This window comes from Artemia sp. Qi Xiang Cuo, chromosome 15 (assembly GCF_049724085.1).
Source record: "Artemia sp. Qi Xiang Cuo chromosome 15, ASM4972408v1, whole genome shotgun sequence".
In the NCBI taxonomy this organism is placed as follows: Eukaryota; Metazoa; Arthropoda; class Branchiopoda; order Anostraca; family Artemiidae; genus Artemia; species Artemia sp. Qi Xiang Cuo.
Genome location: NC_142808.1, coordinates 61,682,040 through 61,701,191, shown reverse-complemented (window position 1 = coordinate 61,701,191; position 19,152 = coordinate 61,682,040). Strand labels below are relative to the sequence as shown.

The 19,152-nt window shown below is 35.9% G+C and overlaps 2 protein-coding genes across 7 annotated transcripts in view; both read right to left on the bottom strand.

Annotated features, from left to right (window-relative positions):
- LOC148943950 (uncharacterized) overlaps nucleotides 1-19,152 on the bottom strand; it is a 628,351-nt gene that overhangs the window by 45,772 nt on the left and 563,427 nt on the right. The window lies entirely within an intron of this gene.
- The window catches only part of LOC148943958 (uncharacterized), a 45,185-nt gene continuing 26,457 nt past the window's right edge, over nucleotides 425-19,152 (bottom strand). The window contains exons 4-5 of the mRNA XM_089101759.1: nucleotides 18,909-19,083; nucleotides 425-657 (exon numbers count right to left, since the gene is read on the bottom strand). Of these exons, the coding sequence (XP_088957885.1) occupies nucleotides 425-657; nucleotides 18,909-19,083 (408 nt within the window). The remainder of the gene's footprint in view (nucleotides 658-18,908; nucleotides 19,084-19,152) is intronic.

Sequence of the window (19,152 nt, the reverse complement as noted above, 5' to 3'; positions counted from 1 at the left end):
GTGTGGCTATCCTTTCAAACGTAGTAATATAACTGTCGATGTCCATGTCGTCTGCGAACTGAGTCATCTGGATTGTTGTACTGACTGCTGTTCCTAGGGAATTTTGTATGGCTGCTTGATTTGTGGCAATTGCATTGACCAAAGGAACAATATGATTATGCGATCGAATCACGAGATCTAGCTGGCTCTGCAGTGTCTGCTTCATGCCATCCAGTGAGATCTGTACGGTCTGCTTAATTAGCTCTACCATATCCGCTTGTGAAAAACTCATGACTGGCGCAGTTGATATAACCTGGGGTGCAGTTGGCTTATTCTTTTATTCTTGGTAGGATTGGCTTTGTTCCGTTCTAGTCTGACTTCTAGTACGCCTGCTAATTGGCTTAGAATCTTTGGGCAGGTAATTTGTTCCTTGACTGCTCATGAATTATCTAGCTACTACTGGCGGTGCTGTTGCGGACAACACACTTGGAACGCGGAACCAAAGATGTGAATACCTAACAATTGCGATATGAATCGCCGCGGTGAGATATGAATCGCTTTCTAATGCGATATGAATGGCTGCGGTGGGCGTGAATCCTGTACCGACGATATTAATCGCTGCAATAGGATATGAATCCTGTGCGAACACGATATGTATCGTAATGCAAGGATATGAATCTTTGGACAAAGCGATATGAATCACTCCGATATAATATGAATTCCATGCAGCTGCGATATGAATCGCAACAGTGGGACATGAATCCCGGACAAATGCAATATGAATCGCAACAATGGGATATGAATCCTGGACGATTGTGATGTAAGTCGGCTAGCGTATCCAGCAGCAACGTCGCACAGGTTTTGATACGTTGGCACACCGAGTGAAGATACCGAAAATTTGACAAAAATCTGATTGACATAACCGATAGTACACAAATATTAGAAAATTGTTACCGGAAACCGAACTAATCACGATCAGACACGTGACATAAATACGAGGCGCCGAATTCTATACCGGAATGTTCAGAAAAACAGTCCACTATCATGGCATGTGCAAAAATGGAACTCAATAAATCGCGTTGCTCCGCAACACAACTTTCCATCAAAATCAGACTTTGTTATTTAATCAACAATTTCGAAATTTTTAGTAATTTCAATCCAAAATTTAAGTCCAAAAAAAAACTCTACATAATTTATAGCCATAAACTTTCAGATAAACAATGTTTTCTTTTACCTCCAAAACTGTCCGTGTTCCAAAATTTCACTTCTGATACATCACTTTATGTGTCGCCTCCTTTACCCACTTTGGTTTAGGACATATAATTTTATTAACACACACAAAAGAAATTGATCTATTAGCACAGACAAAAGAAACGATCTTCTCCGAACAAACACCGGCTCGCATCTAACTTCGCTCATTCAAAAATCCAGCAGCCAGGTCACAGTTTATATAATTATCCAGTAAGTTTGCCGCAGATGATTTCTGGCTCTTCATTCTCGGTGTGAACAAAAAGCTCCTCCTACTTATTTTTGCACTTATTGTCCACTTATTGGTGAGCCGGCCAAGTGGTTTTGTCAGTACTTATTCCGTAGGTGATTATTCTTTGCCTACCCATGAAAAGAACTAATGCCGCTTATGTTAATACGTTCTCTGGAGCACTCGCACATCAGTCCGGGTTTTTATAATGGGTGAGATAGGGAAAGATCATACTGCTAATTATATAAACTGTGAGCCAGATATACAAAATAATCCAATGCGGAAATAAATAGGCACTGAGGGGTCTGCAACTAAAATAATCATAACTCTTCCCACTCATAATAAACAACAAAAAAAGGAAACGGGTGCCGGGACAAATACCAATAGATATATAAAAAAAATCGGACTTCTATGCTATTTTCAAATATAAAAGTTTCATTAAGTTTAGTCTTACCCGTCAAAGCTAACGAGCCTGAGAATAATTACCTTATTTTTGAAAAAAGGGAGAAACACCCCCTAAAAGTCAAATAATCTTAATGAAAACTACAGCATCAGATTCAGCGTATCATAGAGTCCTACTGTAGATGTTTCAAGGTTCTATCTGCAAAAAAGTGGAATTTTTGTATTTTTCACCAGAAGAAAGCCCACGAATGCGTCTTTATTTGTTAATTTTTTCTCAGGGGTGATCGTGTCTACCCAGTGGTCCTAGAATATCGTGAGAGAGCTCATTCAAACAGAAATTCAAAGTTCTTATGCCCTTTTCAATTGACCAAAAAGATTGGAGGCAAACTAGGCCCCCTCCCTCACCCCTTTCTCCAAAATCGTCCGAATAAAATTTTGAGATAACTATTTTGTTCATAATAGTTGAAAGGCTCAGTAACTACGTCTTTAAATATAACATGACCCCCCCCCCCCACAGCCCTCCAGGAAAGATCTTGAAGTTATAAAAATTCATGATAATGGTAATACGCTTACCTAAGCTATGGATGTCAGGTATTGTGTTATCTTGGAACGATAATTTCGACAGGACCTGTGCCTGTCATCATCAGGTTCATCAGGTTTAATTTGAACCTGATGATGACAGGCACAGGTCCTGTCGAAATTATCGTTCCAAGATAACACAATACCTGACATCCATAGCTTAGGTAAGCTTATTACCATTATCATGTATAAGAGTCGGGTTGGCCTCAGAGAATATGTTATAAAAATTGCCCATTGTTTACTTATAGTATTTGTTATTGGGAAGCATACATACATTTTATGGTGGGAAGACGAATTTTCTGCTGTTTTTTTTTACGGGGGAACTTTCCATAGGGAGGTAAGTTTCCAGGGGGTCAACTTGCCATAGGAAATTATACACTGGGAGAATTTGCCAAAAATCCTATGCAAATACTTTTTATATTTCTTGCTTTCTCTTTTCCGTCTTCATTTTACGGGTTGAGTTGTTAAGAGTAATTTTCCTGGGTAAATTTTCAGCTTTATTGAATTTTCTAGAGTATATATCCATGGGGAGGGTATTTCAGGAAATCTAGAATTATTTTAAAAAAAACGGAAATTGAATTTAAAAAAAAACAGTTTTTTCAGCTGAAATTAATGAGCAGTATTAAAAGTTAAAACAAACAGAAATTATTACGCATATGAAGGAGATTGCGTCCTCTTGAACTCTTCGCTCTTTACGCTAATGTTTAAATTTTGTCTTAACTCTTTCAGAACAAGTTCTGAAACACAAGGGTCGTTTAATTGGAACAATTTTCTGAAGTACTAAAAAATATTAGCAAAAAGAGCGAGGTGTTGAGGAGGCGACCCCCTTCATATACGTGATAATCTTTGTTCTTTTTAAGTTTTAATGTTGCTCCTTACTTTCATTAGATTTTTTTTTAATTCAATTTCTGGATAGTGAGTGCTATGTCATTTTTTTATTTTTTTTATGATTTTCTATCCTCAATAATTTTTTTTCGATTTGTAGGCGGCTCTAAAGCCTGGTTGGGTTGGAAAAGGGACAAAATAAAATATATTACCCCTTATAGTTCAGACTGGTGATGGAGAAGCACATATCTTCGATATATTGGAATGCAAGAGAATGCACAGTTGTGTAGGCATCAAGCGGATTAGGGCTGCAGTGAACTCTTAGTAGGAGAAGTAGAATTGCATGATTCCTTTGTTTTCAATTCTTTACAATACAATTCAATTCAATTCAAATTTGTTGAGGAGGTGACAGCCCCTTTCATATAAGAAATAATTTCTGTTCATTCTAAGTTTTAATGTCGCTCCTTAATTTCAGTTTAAAAAAAAAATTAATTTCTGAACGTTTTTGAATTAATGCAGCTTTGATTTTTGCTCAGCGTACATTAATAATTAAATCGAAATTTGCATATTAATTTTACTTTTTTTTGGCTAAATGGTCTTTCTCGAAATTTTGTTTTGACGTAACTTACGAATTAACTTACGTAACGAACTTCTATATTCGTATATTTTTATTACGTATATTAGGGAGTTCATCCTCTAGTCAATACCTCCCTCTTTACGCTAAAGTGCAAATTTTGTTCCAATTCTTTAAGTAAAGTTAAAATTTTGTCCCGATTCTATAAAAACGACTCCTGAAACACAAGGGTCGTTTAATTAGAACAATAAGTGACATTTTTAAAAGTGCCAAAAAAATTTAGCGTAAAGAGCGAGGTAATAACTAGGGGGCGAACGTTTTATATGTTTTCGCAAGGAAAACATATAAAAAGGGGAAGGAAACAAAAAAATCGAACGAACATAAAACTAGGGTATCACTAGTACCAAAAAAAAAGAAGGAGAACTAGCGGTTTATTTTATACGTAATGAAGGGTACAAAGTTTTTTCAAACCTGGATAGGAGACATAGAAGGTCAAACGACGGATAAGAGACAAGATGGGAACGGGTTCAGAAACAACACGTGGCAGGCGGTGTCTGGATGGGGGGTGTCTTTCGAGGAAAATGTTTTCCGTGCGACGGTTTATTAACTAGGGGGCGTATCCAATCATACACGTAATAATTTCTGTTCTTTTTAACTTTTGATGGTGCTCCTTACTTTCAGTTGAAAAAATAGTTTTTTTTTTTATTGTTTTTTAAATGAAGCTGGGAAATCCATTGCCCCCTTCATAGCAATGTCCCCTCCCCCATAAAAACTTCCTCTATGGAAAGATTCTCCCACGTATTCCACCAAACTCTACCCTAACTACCAGAAAATACCCCCTCGAAACTTCCGTATGCTTCACAGTAACCAATACTATATGTAGACATTGGGAAAAGTTCATAACTTGCATCCCTTCCCTCGGGGACCTTGGGGGATTAAGTCGTCCTCAGAGACATATTTTTTTTGTGTTTTTCAACCATGCTGAACACAATGGCAATCTCAAAATTTTGATCGGTTCACTTTGGGAAAAAAGCGTGGGAGGGGCAAAGTTGTCTTCCGTTTGTTGGTCACCTTAAAAGGGCATTAGAACTTTTAATTTCCGTTCGAATGAGCCCTTCCGCGATATTCTAAGACCACTGGGTCGATACAATCACTCCTTGTAAAAAAAAAAACAAATAAACACTCATCCTTGATCTTTCTTCGGACAAAAAATACAAAATTCCACATTTTCGCAGATAGAAGCTTGAAACTTCTATGGTAGGGTTCTCTGATACGCTGAATCTGATGGTGCGATTTTCATTAAAGTTTTATGACTTTTAGGGGGTGTTTCTACCTTTTTTTCAAAAACAAGGCAAATTTTTTCAGGCACGTAAGTTTTGATAGGTAAGACTAAACTTTGTGAAACTTATATATTTGAAATCAACATAAAAATCTGATTCTTTTGATTTATCTTTTGGTATGAAATTTCGTTTTTTAGAGTTTCGGTTACTATTGAGCCAGGTCGTTCCTTACTTACAGTTCGTTACCACGAACTGTTTAATGATAAGTTTAAAGCCAATCTTTTGACAGTTTCTATTCCCCAGACCAAACCGATATAAAGAATTATGATTTTCAAGGGTCCAAAAAAGGATTAAAATTGAAGTTGGAAGAAAAGTAATTATTATATTCAGAAGTGTATAAATAATGGCATTGAGTGGTTTTTTCACTTTATTTTTAGGCCAATTATATGAACTGCTCTTATACCAAAAAACTATATTTTATATTTGAAAAAAAAAAAAATCCCAATGTGCCTTTAAATCCTCCTAAAATCGCTTGAATTGTGTTGTCTAAACCTAGAATCAAAGAAAAGCCGACTCAAAACATCATTAAGGAAAATAATAATTTTTCAGCAATTAAGACAGGTTCCCACCAGTCTTCCAAGGTATTTTCAAAGCCTTAAAAATAGGGAATATAGGTGCTTTATAACACCCGCCTGCAGTATAATTTAGGTTCTGAATTCATTCCTGGAAATTTCATTCTCCTAACTGTTCAAGATCAGAAGAAGATCCTGAACTAAAATTTTGCTCTAGATTATCCCTTAGATACAAAATATAATTTTTGAAAAAATAATGATTAAGGCCACACAATTTTTCCAAGCCCCCTCCCAATGCGGTCAGATATAACCCTAGGCTATAGGGTAAGACTCCCCAATTTTTATCAAAATGTATTTTTCTTAAATGGGAAAAGTCTTGTAATTTTCCTAAATAGGGAAAGGTCTTGAAGTTATAAAAATTGCCCATTGTTTACTTATAATATTTGTTATTGGGAAGCATACATACATTTTATGGTGGGAAGACGAATTTTCTACTGTTTTTTTTTACGGGGGAACTTTCCTTAGGGAGGTAAGTTTCCAGGGCGTGAACTTGCCATAGGAAATTATACACTGGGAGAATTTGCCAAAAATCCTATGCAAATACTTTTTATATTTCTTGCTTTCTCTTTTCCGTCTTCATTTTACGGGTCGAGTGGTTAAGAGTAATTGTCCTGAGTAAATTTCGAGCTTTATTGAATTTTCTAGAGTATGCATCCATGGGGAGGGTATTTCAGGAAATCTGGGATTATTTTAAAAAATTAGAAATTGAAAAAAAAACAAGTTTTTTCAAATGAAAGTAAGGAGCAGCATTAAAAGTTAAAACAAACAGAAATTATTACGTATATGAAGGGGATTGCGTCCTTCTGAACACTTCGCTCTTTACGCTAATGTTTAAATTTTGTCTTAACTCTTTCAGAACAAGTCCTGAAACACAAGGGTCGTTTAATTGGAACAATTTTCCGAAGTACTAAAAAACATTAGCACAAAGAGTGAGGTGTTGAGGAGGAAACAACTCCCTTTATATACGTAATAATTTCTGTTCGATTTAAGTTTTAATGTTGCTCCTTACTTTCATTTGGAATTCTTTTTTAAAATTTAATTTCTGGATAGTGAGTACTATGTTATATTTTTTTTTATGATTTTCTATCCTTACTAATTCTTTTTCGTTTTATAGTCGGCCCTAAAGCTTGGTTGGGTTGGAAAAGGGATGAGACAAGATATATTGCCCCTTATAGTTCAGACTGGTGATGGAAAAGCACATATCTTCGATATATTGGAATGCAAGAGTAGGCACAGTTGTGTAGGCATCAAGCTGTTTAGTACTGCAGTGAACTCTTAGTAGGAGAAGAAGAAGAATAGTAGAAGAATTGCGTGATTCCTTTGTTTTCAACTCTTTGCAATTTATTTCTGCTATCCTTCAATTACATCCTAATTCGCTTTGTTTTCATTTCAAATCTCAAGATCTTGATTTAATTCTTTGTCTTCAGCATTTTGAAAACGAGATCACTGGTTTTTCGGGTTTAAAGGTTTTCTATTATAGTTTTGTGAGCTATACATTCGTTATAAGTTTATTACATTTTGTTTCAATGATGTTTTAGATCAGTTTTCATTTCAATTCAAAAATTATGTTTATAATTCTTTGTTTTTAGCATCTTCAAAATAACGTGATTCGATTTCCAGGTGCAAACAATTACGAAGTTTTATTACACAATTACAAAAATATTAATTTTAAAAAACAAGTAATTACAATTATGTAAAATACAAAAAAGCAATAAGGTCCTAATTTTTTAAATATGAGATAAATGAAACAGGAAAAAAATAAGACTAAAGAGGGTGAGAGATAATGTTCGTCTTGACTCTAGAAACCGGCGAAAAGTTGTAAAAAAATTCATTAAGTTTGTACTTCAGAAGCCAAATTATAGGTCTTGTTTCGGTTTTAAGTACAAATTATTAATTTTGACACCGTCTGTAGTTAATATCTGCTCATAATTCGTATACCCAATGATCTGCAATTACATTCTGCCTTATGACAGTGAGTGGTCCATCTTTTGTGGGCTGCTGAGAAATCACTGGGTATAATATCCTGATGCTCTTCATCCTTATCTTATGGCTAGAACTTAGTACCACCTGTGCCTCCCGAAGTGCCAAGACAAGCAAGGAGAATCCACCGGTCATCCTTCAGGCTTCTCGCTCCAGTGATATACTCGTATAATGGTGGAACTGAGGTGTTCAGATTGCGTAGATCTCTCTAAGTCCGGCACACCGTATTTCTGATTCTTTTCAGGCTACAACTTCCTGGTGGTTACGGATGTAAAGTAACTTTTAGGAGTCAACAGTCCTCCATAGTACCGTTGCGCCATGTTATTATTAAGCGTGTAATTATTAAGCACCGTGTTTCTGCATCTTCCTCGGCCAAAGCTTCCTTGGGGTTGTTAACGTAAAGTGACTTTTTGGAGTCATTGGTCGTTCATCAATGTTCATTTATTTTTCGAACATTATATTTCGATTGTCCCTCTAGTAGTTAAATCGTAAACAAACAAAAGAAAAACTTAGCAAAAACGGGCATAAAGCCATTTGAAAAAGACAAGATAAGTTATCGCGGCTGCTGCGTGCATACCTCGTATAGTCGATTTTTACCAAAAATGACAAATTACATGCATCCAATGAAGTTTTTCATGCCGTATCGCCTGGTGGAACTCAAAAAATTCTATCTTTAATAATTTCGTGACAAAAAAAGAAAAACAGACCTCGTAACATCTTTGATCACTTTAATCCTGAAATGAAAATCGTGTGCAGACAGACTTTATAAGTTTTCGTTTATACAAGGCATGTAGTGCGGACCATCTACCTGCATCAACTTATGCGTGGGGTTCTTTTGATCGAGTATTCTCTCAGGCTTTTAATACGAGCTGTGCCGGAAATCTTGTCATGCAGTTTCATCAGCACCATCATTGTTTACTAGATAGCATTTTGATTTTACAATGAATAAGAGAAGATCTTTGTATTATGGCGAAAAATAATAATAGCTGTACTTCGGTATAAACGAAAGGTGTGATTGCAGATTCATAAGTTAAGAAAAGATCTCATTGAGTTGCTGATTTCACCACCATTGCTCGAAAACCAGTATGGATACTTACTAATGGTAAGTCCAGACGAATGGGAAAACGATAAGGAAGAACGAGAGTGTTTGAAAGTTAAATCCCTTATGGAAGGAAGCAAACATTTCAAATTCAGAGAGCATGAGTGACTCAAAATCAGCCACCTTAGGCTTGGCAGCATTTTCGGTTGCTGTAGCTAGCTTCAGTTGGATAGAATCTCAGGAATCAGTTAGGTAAAAAAAAATCAGGCTGTACTTTGCAGATGATTTATCCTAGACATGTCGGTACTTTCGCATTATCAAGGCCTCTCGGCTTAATCAGTATAGAGAAGGCAATGATAAAACCCGTTTTTGACTTGATAATCGCTGTACACTAGGCAATGAATAGATTGGTTTACATTGCGTATACGATATTATACTGGGGTTTTTTGAATTTTAGGGGGGGGGGGAAGGTACCAAGGTTAGGTTACATATTTAACATATGCAATGATTTACCTCCCACCTCCCTCCCCCTAATGTGCAAATGTATAGCCTAAATTTGCTTCTAAACTTTTATATATTCATCTTATTTCATTTTATTTCATGAGCTTTAACCAAACTTGACTTTTTTGAGAGGCCCTGATAATGCGAAAGTACCGATATGTCTTACTGAATTTAAATTTTGCACTTCAAAATTCCCGTGAATCCCATTCGGTTCGCAAGGAAAACAAAAGGGGAATATAAAAAGGGGAAGGAAACAAAAAAATCGAACGAACATAAAACTAGGGTATCACTAGTACCAAAAAAAAAGAAGGAGAACTAGCGGTTTATTTTATACGTAATGAAGACAAAGTTTTTTCAAACCTGGATAGGAGACATAGAAGGTCAAACGACGGATAAGAGACAAGATAGGAACGGGTTCAGAATCAACACGTGGCAGGCGGTGTCTGGATGGGGGGTGTCTTTTGAGGAAAATGTTTTCCGTGCGACGGTTTATTGCCGCATTTTTTGCAAAACAAAGGCACAACGATCCTCTCCTGTGCTCAAGAGTTTCCAGCTCAGCTTTTTGTAGAAGGAGCGAGTATGGTACCTTACCTTCTTTAAAAATTATTCTAAGGGCTCTTTTTAGAATGGATTCAATTTTTTCTGATTCATCACGGGAGATGCCAAACTGGACAAGCATATTCAAGATGCGGGCGGACAAAGAAAGTATAGATCCTTAGAGAATGGGATGGGGGGGGGACATTAAGTTGAGCCAATAAATTAAGGAGAGACATGGACGCATGAGCTCTGTGGACAGTATCTTTAATTGAAATATCCCACTTTAAATTATAGAAAGATTGTAACACCAAGTGCTTTAAAGGAAGAAATAGGAACATCTGAAGGGATAGAGTTGAGGAAAAGGGGAGATGTTTTCAGAAAACATATTGACAATAACATAGATTTAGAGGGGTTAACTCTCATGTCTAAGTCTGCAGCATAATTTGCAATATCATTGAGGATGCTCATAGGGTTGCTTAGTAAGTTTCTGTAGCAGGTTTCAACAACCGTTAGGTCATCCACAAATTTCCATCTGTCGGGAAGTTTCTTAGCGAGGCTATTTATCATAACAGAAAACAGGAGGGTGCTAGACGTTTGCGTACCAAGCCCTGTTTCTAAATCATGGTGCATGAACGTCTAGTATCCAAGCAAGTTTCTCCAGGTAGACTCCAGCCAGTCAGTAACACAGCATTTTTTCTATCTTGAAAAAGATTTAAGAGTTTCGTTTAATGTAGCAGTAATTCAAAATGAATTGTACTAAGTCAAGCAAGATTATGATTTCCATCTCTACCAACAAAAAGACGCTGGAGTTTTGTTTAATATGGGGGTAATTCAAAATTGAATCGTCATTAAGTCAAGTGAGATTATGAATTCAATCTCACTTGACTTAATGACAATTCAATTATGAGGCCGGTGAAGGTTACATTACCCAGCTACTCTGGGAACTAGAACTCTTCTGTTTTACAACACCTGTTTTGCTAATATTATGCTACCCCTCTACAGATACTGAAACCCTCTGACAAATTTCTTGGGAAAAGAGTTCGGACCCTTGAAATTAATACGCTACGCCTATCAATGAGAGGGTCTCAGTATGTATAGATGGTTTGTTGTTGAAAGTGGTTTCCATTACACTGTTTGTATGGAAACCTTTTTTTTATTTTCTTTTTTCCAGTTTGTGATTTCTTAAGCCAACGGATTTTGAGCAGTTTCAGATGGAGATAGGTGGACATTTAAGCGAGAACTTAGAAACACCAGGACGCTCCAGCCAAATTTCAGCTTGGGTCACTAATTCGCCCCTGAAAACAGTTCCAGTCTTTCAGGACCAGAACCCTGAAAATCAAGGACTGCAGAATACCCCAGCAGAGTGGCAGAATAGGCTGCAAACTCACCATTGAAAACATTTCCAGTTCAGGAATAAAATGAAGATTCTGTACCCCTCATGCCTTTAATCAGTGTGTTGTTTTTTTGAACGATTTTGAACGATGTGGGCACAATGTGTTGTTTTTTTTCTCCATATCCGGGCACTTTGTATCGAAGCAGTCGTCTTAGAAACTTCGAAAAGGGCTCATTCGATTGAAAATTGGAGTGGCTAGTGCCCTTTTTAATAGTCTAAAGTGATTGGAGGGCAACTAGCCCCCCCAAAGCCCCTCATTCCCACAAACACATCCTATCAAAATTTTGAGACAGCCATTTTGTTCAGCACAATTGATTTCCAGATAGAAAATATCTTTTTGAGGAGGACACTCCCCCACAACCCTCTGGGCAAGGGGTTTAAGTTATGCCCTGAGGGCATATAAGATAAATGTTGACACAATGTACAGTTTATTATTTTTTTCTTTAAAGCAGGGCCCTTCATGAAGAAGAGGTCGTCATAGAGACTTCAAAAGAGGTTCTTTCGATTGGAAATCGAGAGTTCTAGTGCCCTGTTTAATAGTCGAAAGTGATTGGAGGGAAAATAGCCCCCCCCCTTCACGGCAATCATTACCCCAAACACATCCAATCGAAATTTTGAGATAGCCATTTTGTTCAAAGTATTTGATTTCCAGATAGAAAATGGGTTTTTGAGGAGGACACTCCCCCGCAACCCTCTGGGCAAGGGTTTTAAGTTCTGCCCTGGGGGCATATAAGGTTTTTATAGAAGGCGTTGTCGTAGACACTTCAAAACACTCATTCGATTCGAAATTCAAAGGGTTTGTGTCCTTTTTAATAGTCAAAAGTGATTGGTGGGCACCTAGCCCCCCCCCTACACCCATCCTTCCCCTTAACACATCCCATCACCATTTTAAAATGGGCTTTTTGTCAGCGTAGCTGAGTTCGAGATAGAAAATATGTTTTTAAGAAGAGGACTCCCCACCCAACAAAGGGCAAGGATCTTAAGTTATGCCCTGGAGGCATATAAGGTTTTTATAGAAGGTGTTGTCGTAGAAACTTCAAAAGAGGTTCATTCGATTGGAAATTCAACGGGCGAGTCCTCTTTTTAATAGTCGCAGGTGATTGGTGGTCAACTAGCCCCCCCCCCCCCACGCGCTGTATTCCACCCAACCCAGCCCCTCAAAATTTTGAGACAGGCATGTTGTCAGCGTAGCTGAGTTTCTGTTATAAAATATCTTTTTGAGGAGGACACTCCACCACAACCCACGGGGTAAGGGTTTCAAGTTATGCCCTGGGGCCATATAAGGTTTTTAATAGAAGGCGTTGTCGTAAAAACTTCAAAACAGGCTCACACAGTCCAGATATTTCAAAGGGTGTATGTTGTTAAGAATTGTCAAAAATTTTCTCCAGCATACAAATAGCAGGTCAAACTATAAAGTCTTAAAAAACGAATAGATTTAAAATGTTTTTTTCTTTTTCCCTTAACAGACTATGTCAATATAAAACGAACAGAAATTAATTTAAAAAAAACTTTTTACACAAAATAGTTTTTTCAAAGAAAAGTAAAGAACTCTATTAAACAAAAAATGAGCAAAAATAAAATCAAATAATCTACCAAGCTCGAAACTACTACAAAACAGCATTGATAAATAAATGAAACCAAAAACGAACAGAAATTACAATAAATAACCGAGCCAAACTCAAAACGAGCAGAAATTAACATAAGTTGGGCGCAAAACCCCTATGCCTTCCCAGACCAGAACAAAATTTGCACTTTACTGAAAAAATACAAATGAATGTGGATCGTCAGTTTAATATACATATACTGATATTTAGTAATCAAAATGTTAAAATAATTTGATTTATTAAAGTTATAAAAGTAAAAAACATTTATATTTTTTTCAGTAAAGTGCATATTTTATATAAAGTGCATTTGACATTTTTGAAGGAAGTCAGTTATCACACCTTTTACAAAGCAAATAGGAGCCACGCACAGCTCGTATGAGCTATTTATACCACTCCAAATTGATTATGGTAATTAAAATTAACATCTAAATATAAATCATTTTTTTCTGAGTATTGTGGATTTTATTGGTATTTTTACCTTAAAAAACGTACCAACAAATTTTTATTGTCTCCTGAACAATTTGATTTTTCCGTCATACGAGGTGTGCACGCTGCAGCCACGTTATATTAAAGAAGGGTTCTTCAGTACAGATGAAAACGAAAATAACAGCAAATAAAACAATAGACCAAAAGTAAGTGACTATGAAAAGATAGAATCTATAAGAAAAAAAAAAGAAAGAAAATTTTAAATATATACAAAAACCAAATGTATTATACCTACTCCCATCAAATATAGACCACCATATATGAATTAAAATATAATTATTAGCATTATGCGCACAACACCATTATTTTCATCAGCATCCCCTTCAACAAACGATAAAAGTTTAGTCTTAATACCATCAGCCGTTCCTTTAGCATTGCTGATACGCCCTCTTGACAACCTGTGTGGCCATAGTATGTTCCGATTTAGTTCAATACAGTTTCAATATTAAACAAGTTTTTCGCCTTAATACCCTTAGCTTTAGGTGCAATAGTAGTAGCAGCAGTAGAAATAATAGTATTAGTCTTAGCTTTAGGGGCAGTAGTAATAGTTGAAGTAGTAATAATAGTAATAGCAGTATGAATTAGCAATAGGATGCAAATATTGTCTTTTGGAAAGTTCAACATTCCTTAAAACAGGTCCTGCATGTTTCAACTTTACACATCAAGCCTTTCCAAAGATTATACTGATACACCATTTCGACAATTTGCATACAAACTGCGTGTTTTGATTCAGTTCACCTTCCCGCTAAAAATTTTGATTTTTAGCGTCAACTTTAGCATTCATCTATTCATTCATGTTTGATGTGATTATTTATTTTAATCTCCGTTTGTTTGAGTTTATTTTACACATTAATAGTAATTTCTGTTACTTTTGAGCTTTAGTTTTTACATGACTTTAATTCTGCTCCTTTTAGGTTTTAATGTCGGTCTTTATGTTTATTTAAAATATTTATTTTTGGGAAAAAAGCTTTTTTCGAATAAATATTAAAAAATAGTATATTGTCTCAGAAAACTGTTGTTTACCGCCCTTCTCCTTTTTTTCTTTCCTTTTTTTAATTCAGCGGGATAGTTTTGGCAACATTCAAGGCCTATCAAGAGGGAATTCAAGGTTCTAAAACCCTCCTCCCACCCCCCCAAAATTTTGTTTGACTCGTAAAAATTTAACAAAAACAGATACAAACAAATTTTTGATGCATTTTTTAAAAGTGTTTTTTTAAACCACCCGCCCAGAAAAAAAAAAGCTCCCTTCAACTTTAGCTAAAGTCAAACTTTAGCGTAAAGAGTGAGGCGTCGAGGAGGGGACAGCCCTTTTCATATACGGAATAATTTCTGTTCGTTTTAAGTTTTAACGTCGTTCCTTTATTTCAGTTAAAAAAAAACTTGTTTTTTTATTTAATTTTTGAACTTTTTTGAATTAATGCAGGTTTTGATTTTGGCTCACCGTACATGAATAATTAAAATAAAATTTGCATATTAATTTTACTTTTATTGGGTTAAATGGCTTTCTCGAAACTTGTTTAATTTTATTTGCGAACGCTTTTATTAGTAATAAATATACTTAACTTACGAATTAAATTACGTAACGAACTTCTATATTTATAAATTTTTAATGCGTATATTAGGGGTTCACCCCCTAGTCAATACCTTGCTCTTAAATCTAAAGTTTTTATAAGACCTTAATCATAGCTGTAAAAGTAGTCACATTATTAGTATTAATTGCATTAGCAATAGTACTAGTAGCAGCAGTAGCATTAATGTATTACTTTTTGGTCAGTTTGATCATAACTCTCATCAAGTTCTGGAAGTTTCAAATTAATACAATCAACCAATGCTGATATCTCCTTTGGATAACCTGTGCATTTAAATGCTTCTTGAAATTTTTACTTGAATGCTCTTGGGCTAATAAGAAGTTGTTATAGAAGTAGTAGTAGAAAATGTAGCAGTTGTAGAAATATTAGGAGTAGCGTACATCTATTACCTCTGGGCAATTGATCTTCCCCTCTAAGCATCTACTGAAAGTACCAACTTAATACTCAAATCCAATCCTGATGTACATTTTTTTACTGTGTGAATGCACATAGTGTTTTTTAATTAGTTCAAATTTATACTGAATATTGTAAATGCAGTGAAGTGGCAGTAGTAGTAGCTGTATTAATATTAGTAGTGCGCAAATCTTGTCCTTTTGGTCAATTGATCATTGCCTGTAAGTTCCAAATTAATATACTCAGTCATTCCTGAGTTGCACCTTTTTGACAACCCGTATTCATATGACGTGTTTTGATTTAGCTCACTACTCTCCTCAAATTTTTCTGAAAGGCTCACCTGAATGGACTTTGTCTTTTTGGAAAGTAAAGCTCAACCATGTCTACCTTTCTTAATATCATATATTATATGCAAACAATGAACCAATTGCCTAACTTACAACCCTTGCCCCAAAGGGCTGTGGCGGGGGGGGGGAGGTTGACAAATACGAAGTTATATCTATTGGACCTTTACATATTGCTGAAGAAAATACGTGCCTCAAAATTTTGATTGGATGTGTGCTTTGGGAAAAAATAGCCGTGGATGGTGGAGCCCTAAAAACACTTTTGTTTCTTAAGAAGGACACTATAACTTCCAATTTTCAATCAAATGAGCCCCATCCAAAGTTATAGGACCTACCATTCTTTAACAAATCAATCTACTGCCAGGGCATATTTTACAAACCTTGCAATAGGGCTATGGTTGGTTGTGTCAACCCTAGAGTCAATGCCATATGTTCTTTGGACTTTTTTGAACAAAATTGCTATCACACAATTTAGATCAGATACGTTTCGGGAAAAGAAGGCAAGTTTCCCTTAATCAATTTTGAAGGGAACAAAAGGGGACTTAATCAAAAGGGAACTAGAAATTTCAATTTCCGGGTAAATGAGCCTCCTCTCTAGTTAACACGAATACCCTTTCCATAAAAACCTAATATGCCCCTAGGGCATTACTTACAACATTTGCCCACAGATTCTGAGGGGTAATTTCAACCCCAAAGGCCTTGTTATATCATTTTCAGACTATTTTGAACACCACGGCTATCTCAAATTGCTATCGGATGCATTTGGGGAAAAGAGGATGTGGGGGGTGGGGCGTGGGGCTTGTTGCCCTTTGATAACTTTAGACGCTTAAAAAGGCCAGTACCACTTCTGATGTTAATAACGGACAACTAATATAATTTATAACCCTTGTCCTGAGGGCTCTTGGGTTTTGTCATCCTCAAATGCATAATTAATGGACATTTCAACTACGCTAAACAAAATGGCTATTCCAAAAATTTTACAAAATATGTTTGGGGAAATGACGGGTGTACGAGCTGGGGGTGGTTACTCTCCAATTGCTTTTGACTATCAGAAGGGGCGTTAAGTCTTTCAATTTCCGGTCGAATGACTCATATCGAAGTTTCTACAACAACTTCTATACAAAGTGCGCTGGTCTAAACAAAATAGAACAACAACAACAAAAATTAAATAAATAACACACGTGGCCAAAAACACTTAGATTGATCATTTTCAGATTTCATTTTCATGAACAAATTTCAACAAGAACAAGTACAAACCCAAACAAAAACTAGGAGCTTATTTTTTTTTGTAAATTAGGACTACTTGAACTAGAGTATGGGTTTTAACCAGGTAGTGCCACAATGCCCCCTGGCCCATTCAATAAACCAGTTTTAAGCTGATCGAAAAACTAGAATTTTCGGCAGGTTTTGGAGTAAAATCAACGAGAATAATGCACCGTAATTTCATCAAAACACCCAGATATTTCTTCATATATCCATTTGTTGTCAAAAAAACAAAACAGAAAAAAATTTGTCTCCTAAGTTCTTACGTTAGACAGTAAAGGCTTAGGTCCTTTTGAACCTGATTGTATGGATAAACCAACATTCATCGTTTCTTTATAATCTGAATTGGTGTCAAGAATACTTTATAATAACTTAAAAGAACGTCACCAAATTGGAGAACTAAATTAATGAGCAGACATCCCCCCCCCCTGTGGTAAAATATTAGTTACAAACAAGTTTTTTTAATTTAAGACAATAAAATAATAACAAAAAATACTTTGCAGGGGTGTTAACTCAACCAGGCATACACATACAGAGTTACTTGGAGGGGGGGGGGGGGGAAAGACGTAGCCAAAAGAAGGAACAAGTTAAAACAAATGGGAAAATAAAACTCATTGAAGAAATTAACAAAAATATTCCACGAATCAATGAATCAAACGGTGGACCATAAACAGTGCAAAATATTATAAGAAGAATAAAATGGACTTAAGCATACAAAGTAAATTTTGGTGTTTACTCAAAAGGCATACACATACGGTATTTCGTTGTGTTTTTTGTTTTTTTGGGAAGGAGGGGGGAAGGAAGTCATGGAATTAGGGAACGAACAAGTTAAAACAATAAGCAAAAGAGAAATCATTGAAGAAATAAACAAAAGCATTCCAAGAACAAATGAATTAATTAGTGAACTGATAGAAATATAAAAGAAGAGCAAAAAAAAGAATAAAAAGCAGAGGTATAATAGAGTTCAGCAAGGCCACAGAAACTTCAATTGTACAATATGAACTAACACTTTTTAAGAATGGGTTGTTATATGATTATTAAGATTTAATTTAGAAGAATATTCTATCTTGCATACATCACACTTCAACGGTTTCTTAACAGTGTGTACTATTTGGTGATTAACAAAATGAATGATTTAGAAAAAGCTTTTTAACATACCTCACACTTAAAGTGATTCTCTCAAGTGTGTACCCTTTTATGCACGTTCAAATTGCTTGACACAGAAAATGTTTTCGCACAGACCTCACATTTAAACGGTTTTTTTCCAGTGTGTACTCTTTGGTGCTTAATCAAGCTGCTTGACAAAGAAAAAGTTTTCTCACAGACCTCACACTTAAACAGTTTCTCCCCAGTGTGCACTCTTTGGTGCTTAATCAAACTGCTTGACTCAGAAAAAGCTTTTTCACATGCATCACAATTAAAGTGTTTCTCACCTGTGCGTACCCTTTTATGCACGTTCAAAGTACTTGACACAGCAAAAGTTTTTTCACAGACCTCACATTTAAATTGTTTCGTTCCAGTGTGTCCTTTTTGGTGCTTAATCAAACTGCTTGACCCAGAAAATGTTCTCGCACTGACCACACATTTAAATAGTTTCTCACCAGTGTGCACTCTTTGGTGTTTAATCAAATTGCTTTACTTAGAAAAGGCTTTCTGTAAGACCTCACATATAAATGGTTTTTCCCCAGAGTGCACTCTATGATGAGTAATCAAACTGCTTGAATGAGAAAAAGTTTTATCACAGAAATCACATATAAACGGTTTCTCTCCGTTGTGTAATCTTTTGTGTTTAATCAAATGGCCTGACTGACAGAAAGTTCTGTTAAATACCTTACATTTAAACGGTTTCTCACCAGTGTGTCCTTTTTGGTGCTTAATCAAACTGCTTGACAAAGAAAAAGTTTTCTCATAGACCTAACATTTAAACAATTTCTCCCCAGTGTGTACTCTTTGGTTATTAATCAAAATGCTAGACTGAAAATAAGATTTATCACATATATCACATTTCAACTGATTGTCACTCGGGTGTACCCTTTGGTGAGGAATCACAATGATTTACAGATAAAGTTTTCTCACAGACATCAGAATTGAACAGCTTGTCCCTGTCGTGCACATTTGGGTGGTGAATCAAATGGTTGGACTGAGCAATAGATTTTTCACAGACCCCACATTGAAACGGTTTCTCTCCAGTGTGCATTCTTTGGTGCTGAATAAAAATGCTTGACTGAGAAAAGGTCTTGTCACATATATCCCAAATATATTGCTTTATCTTTAT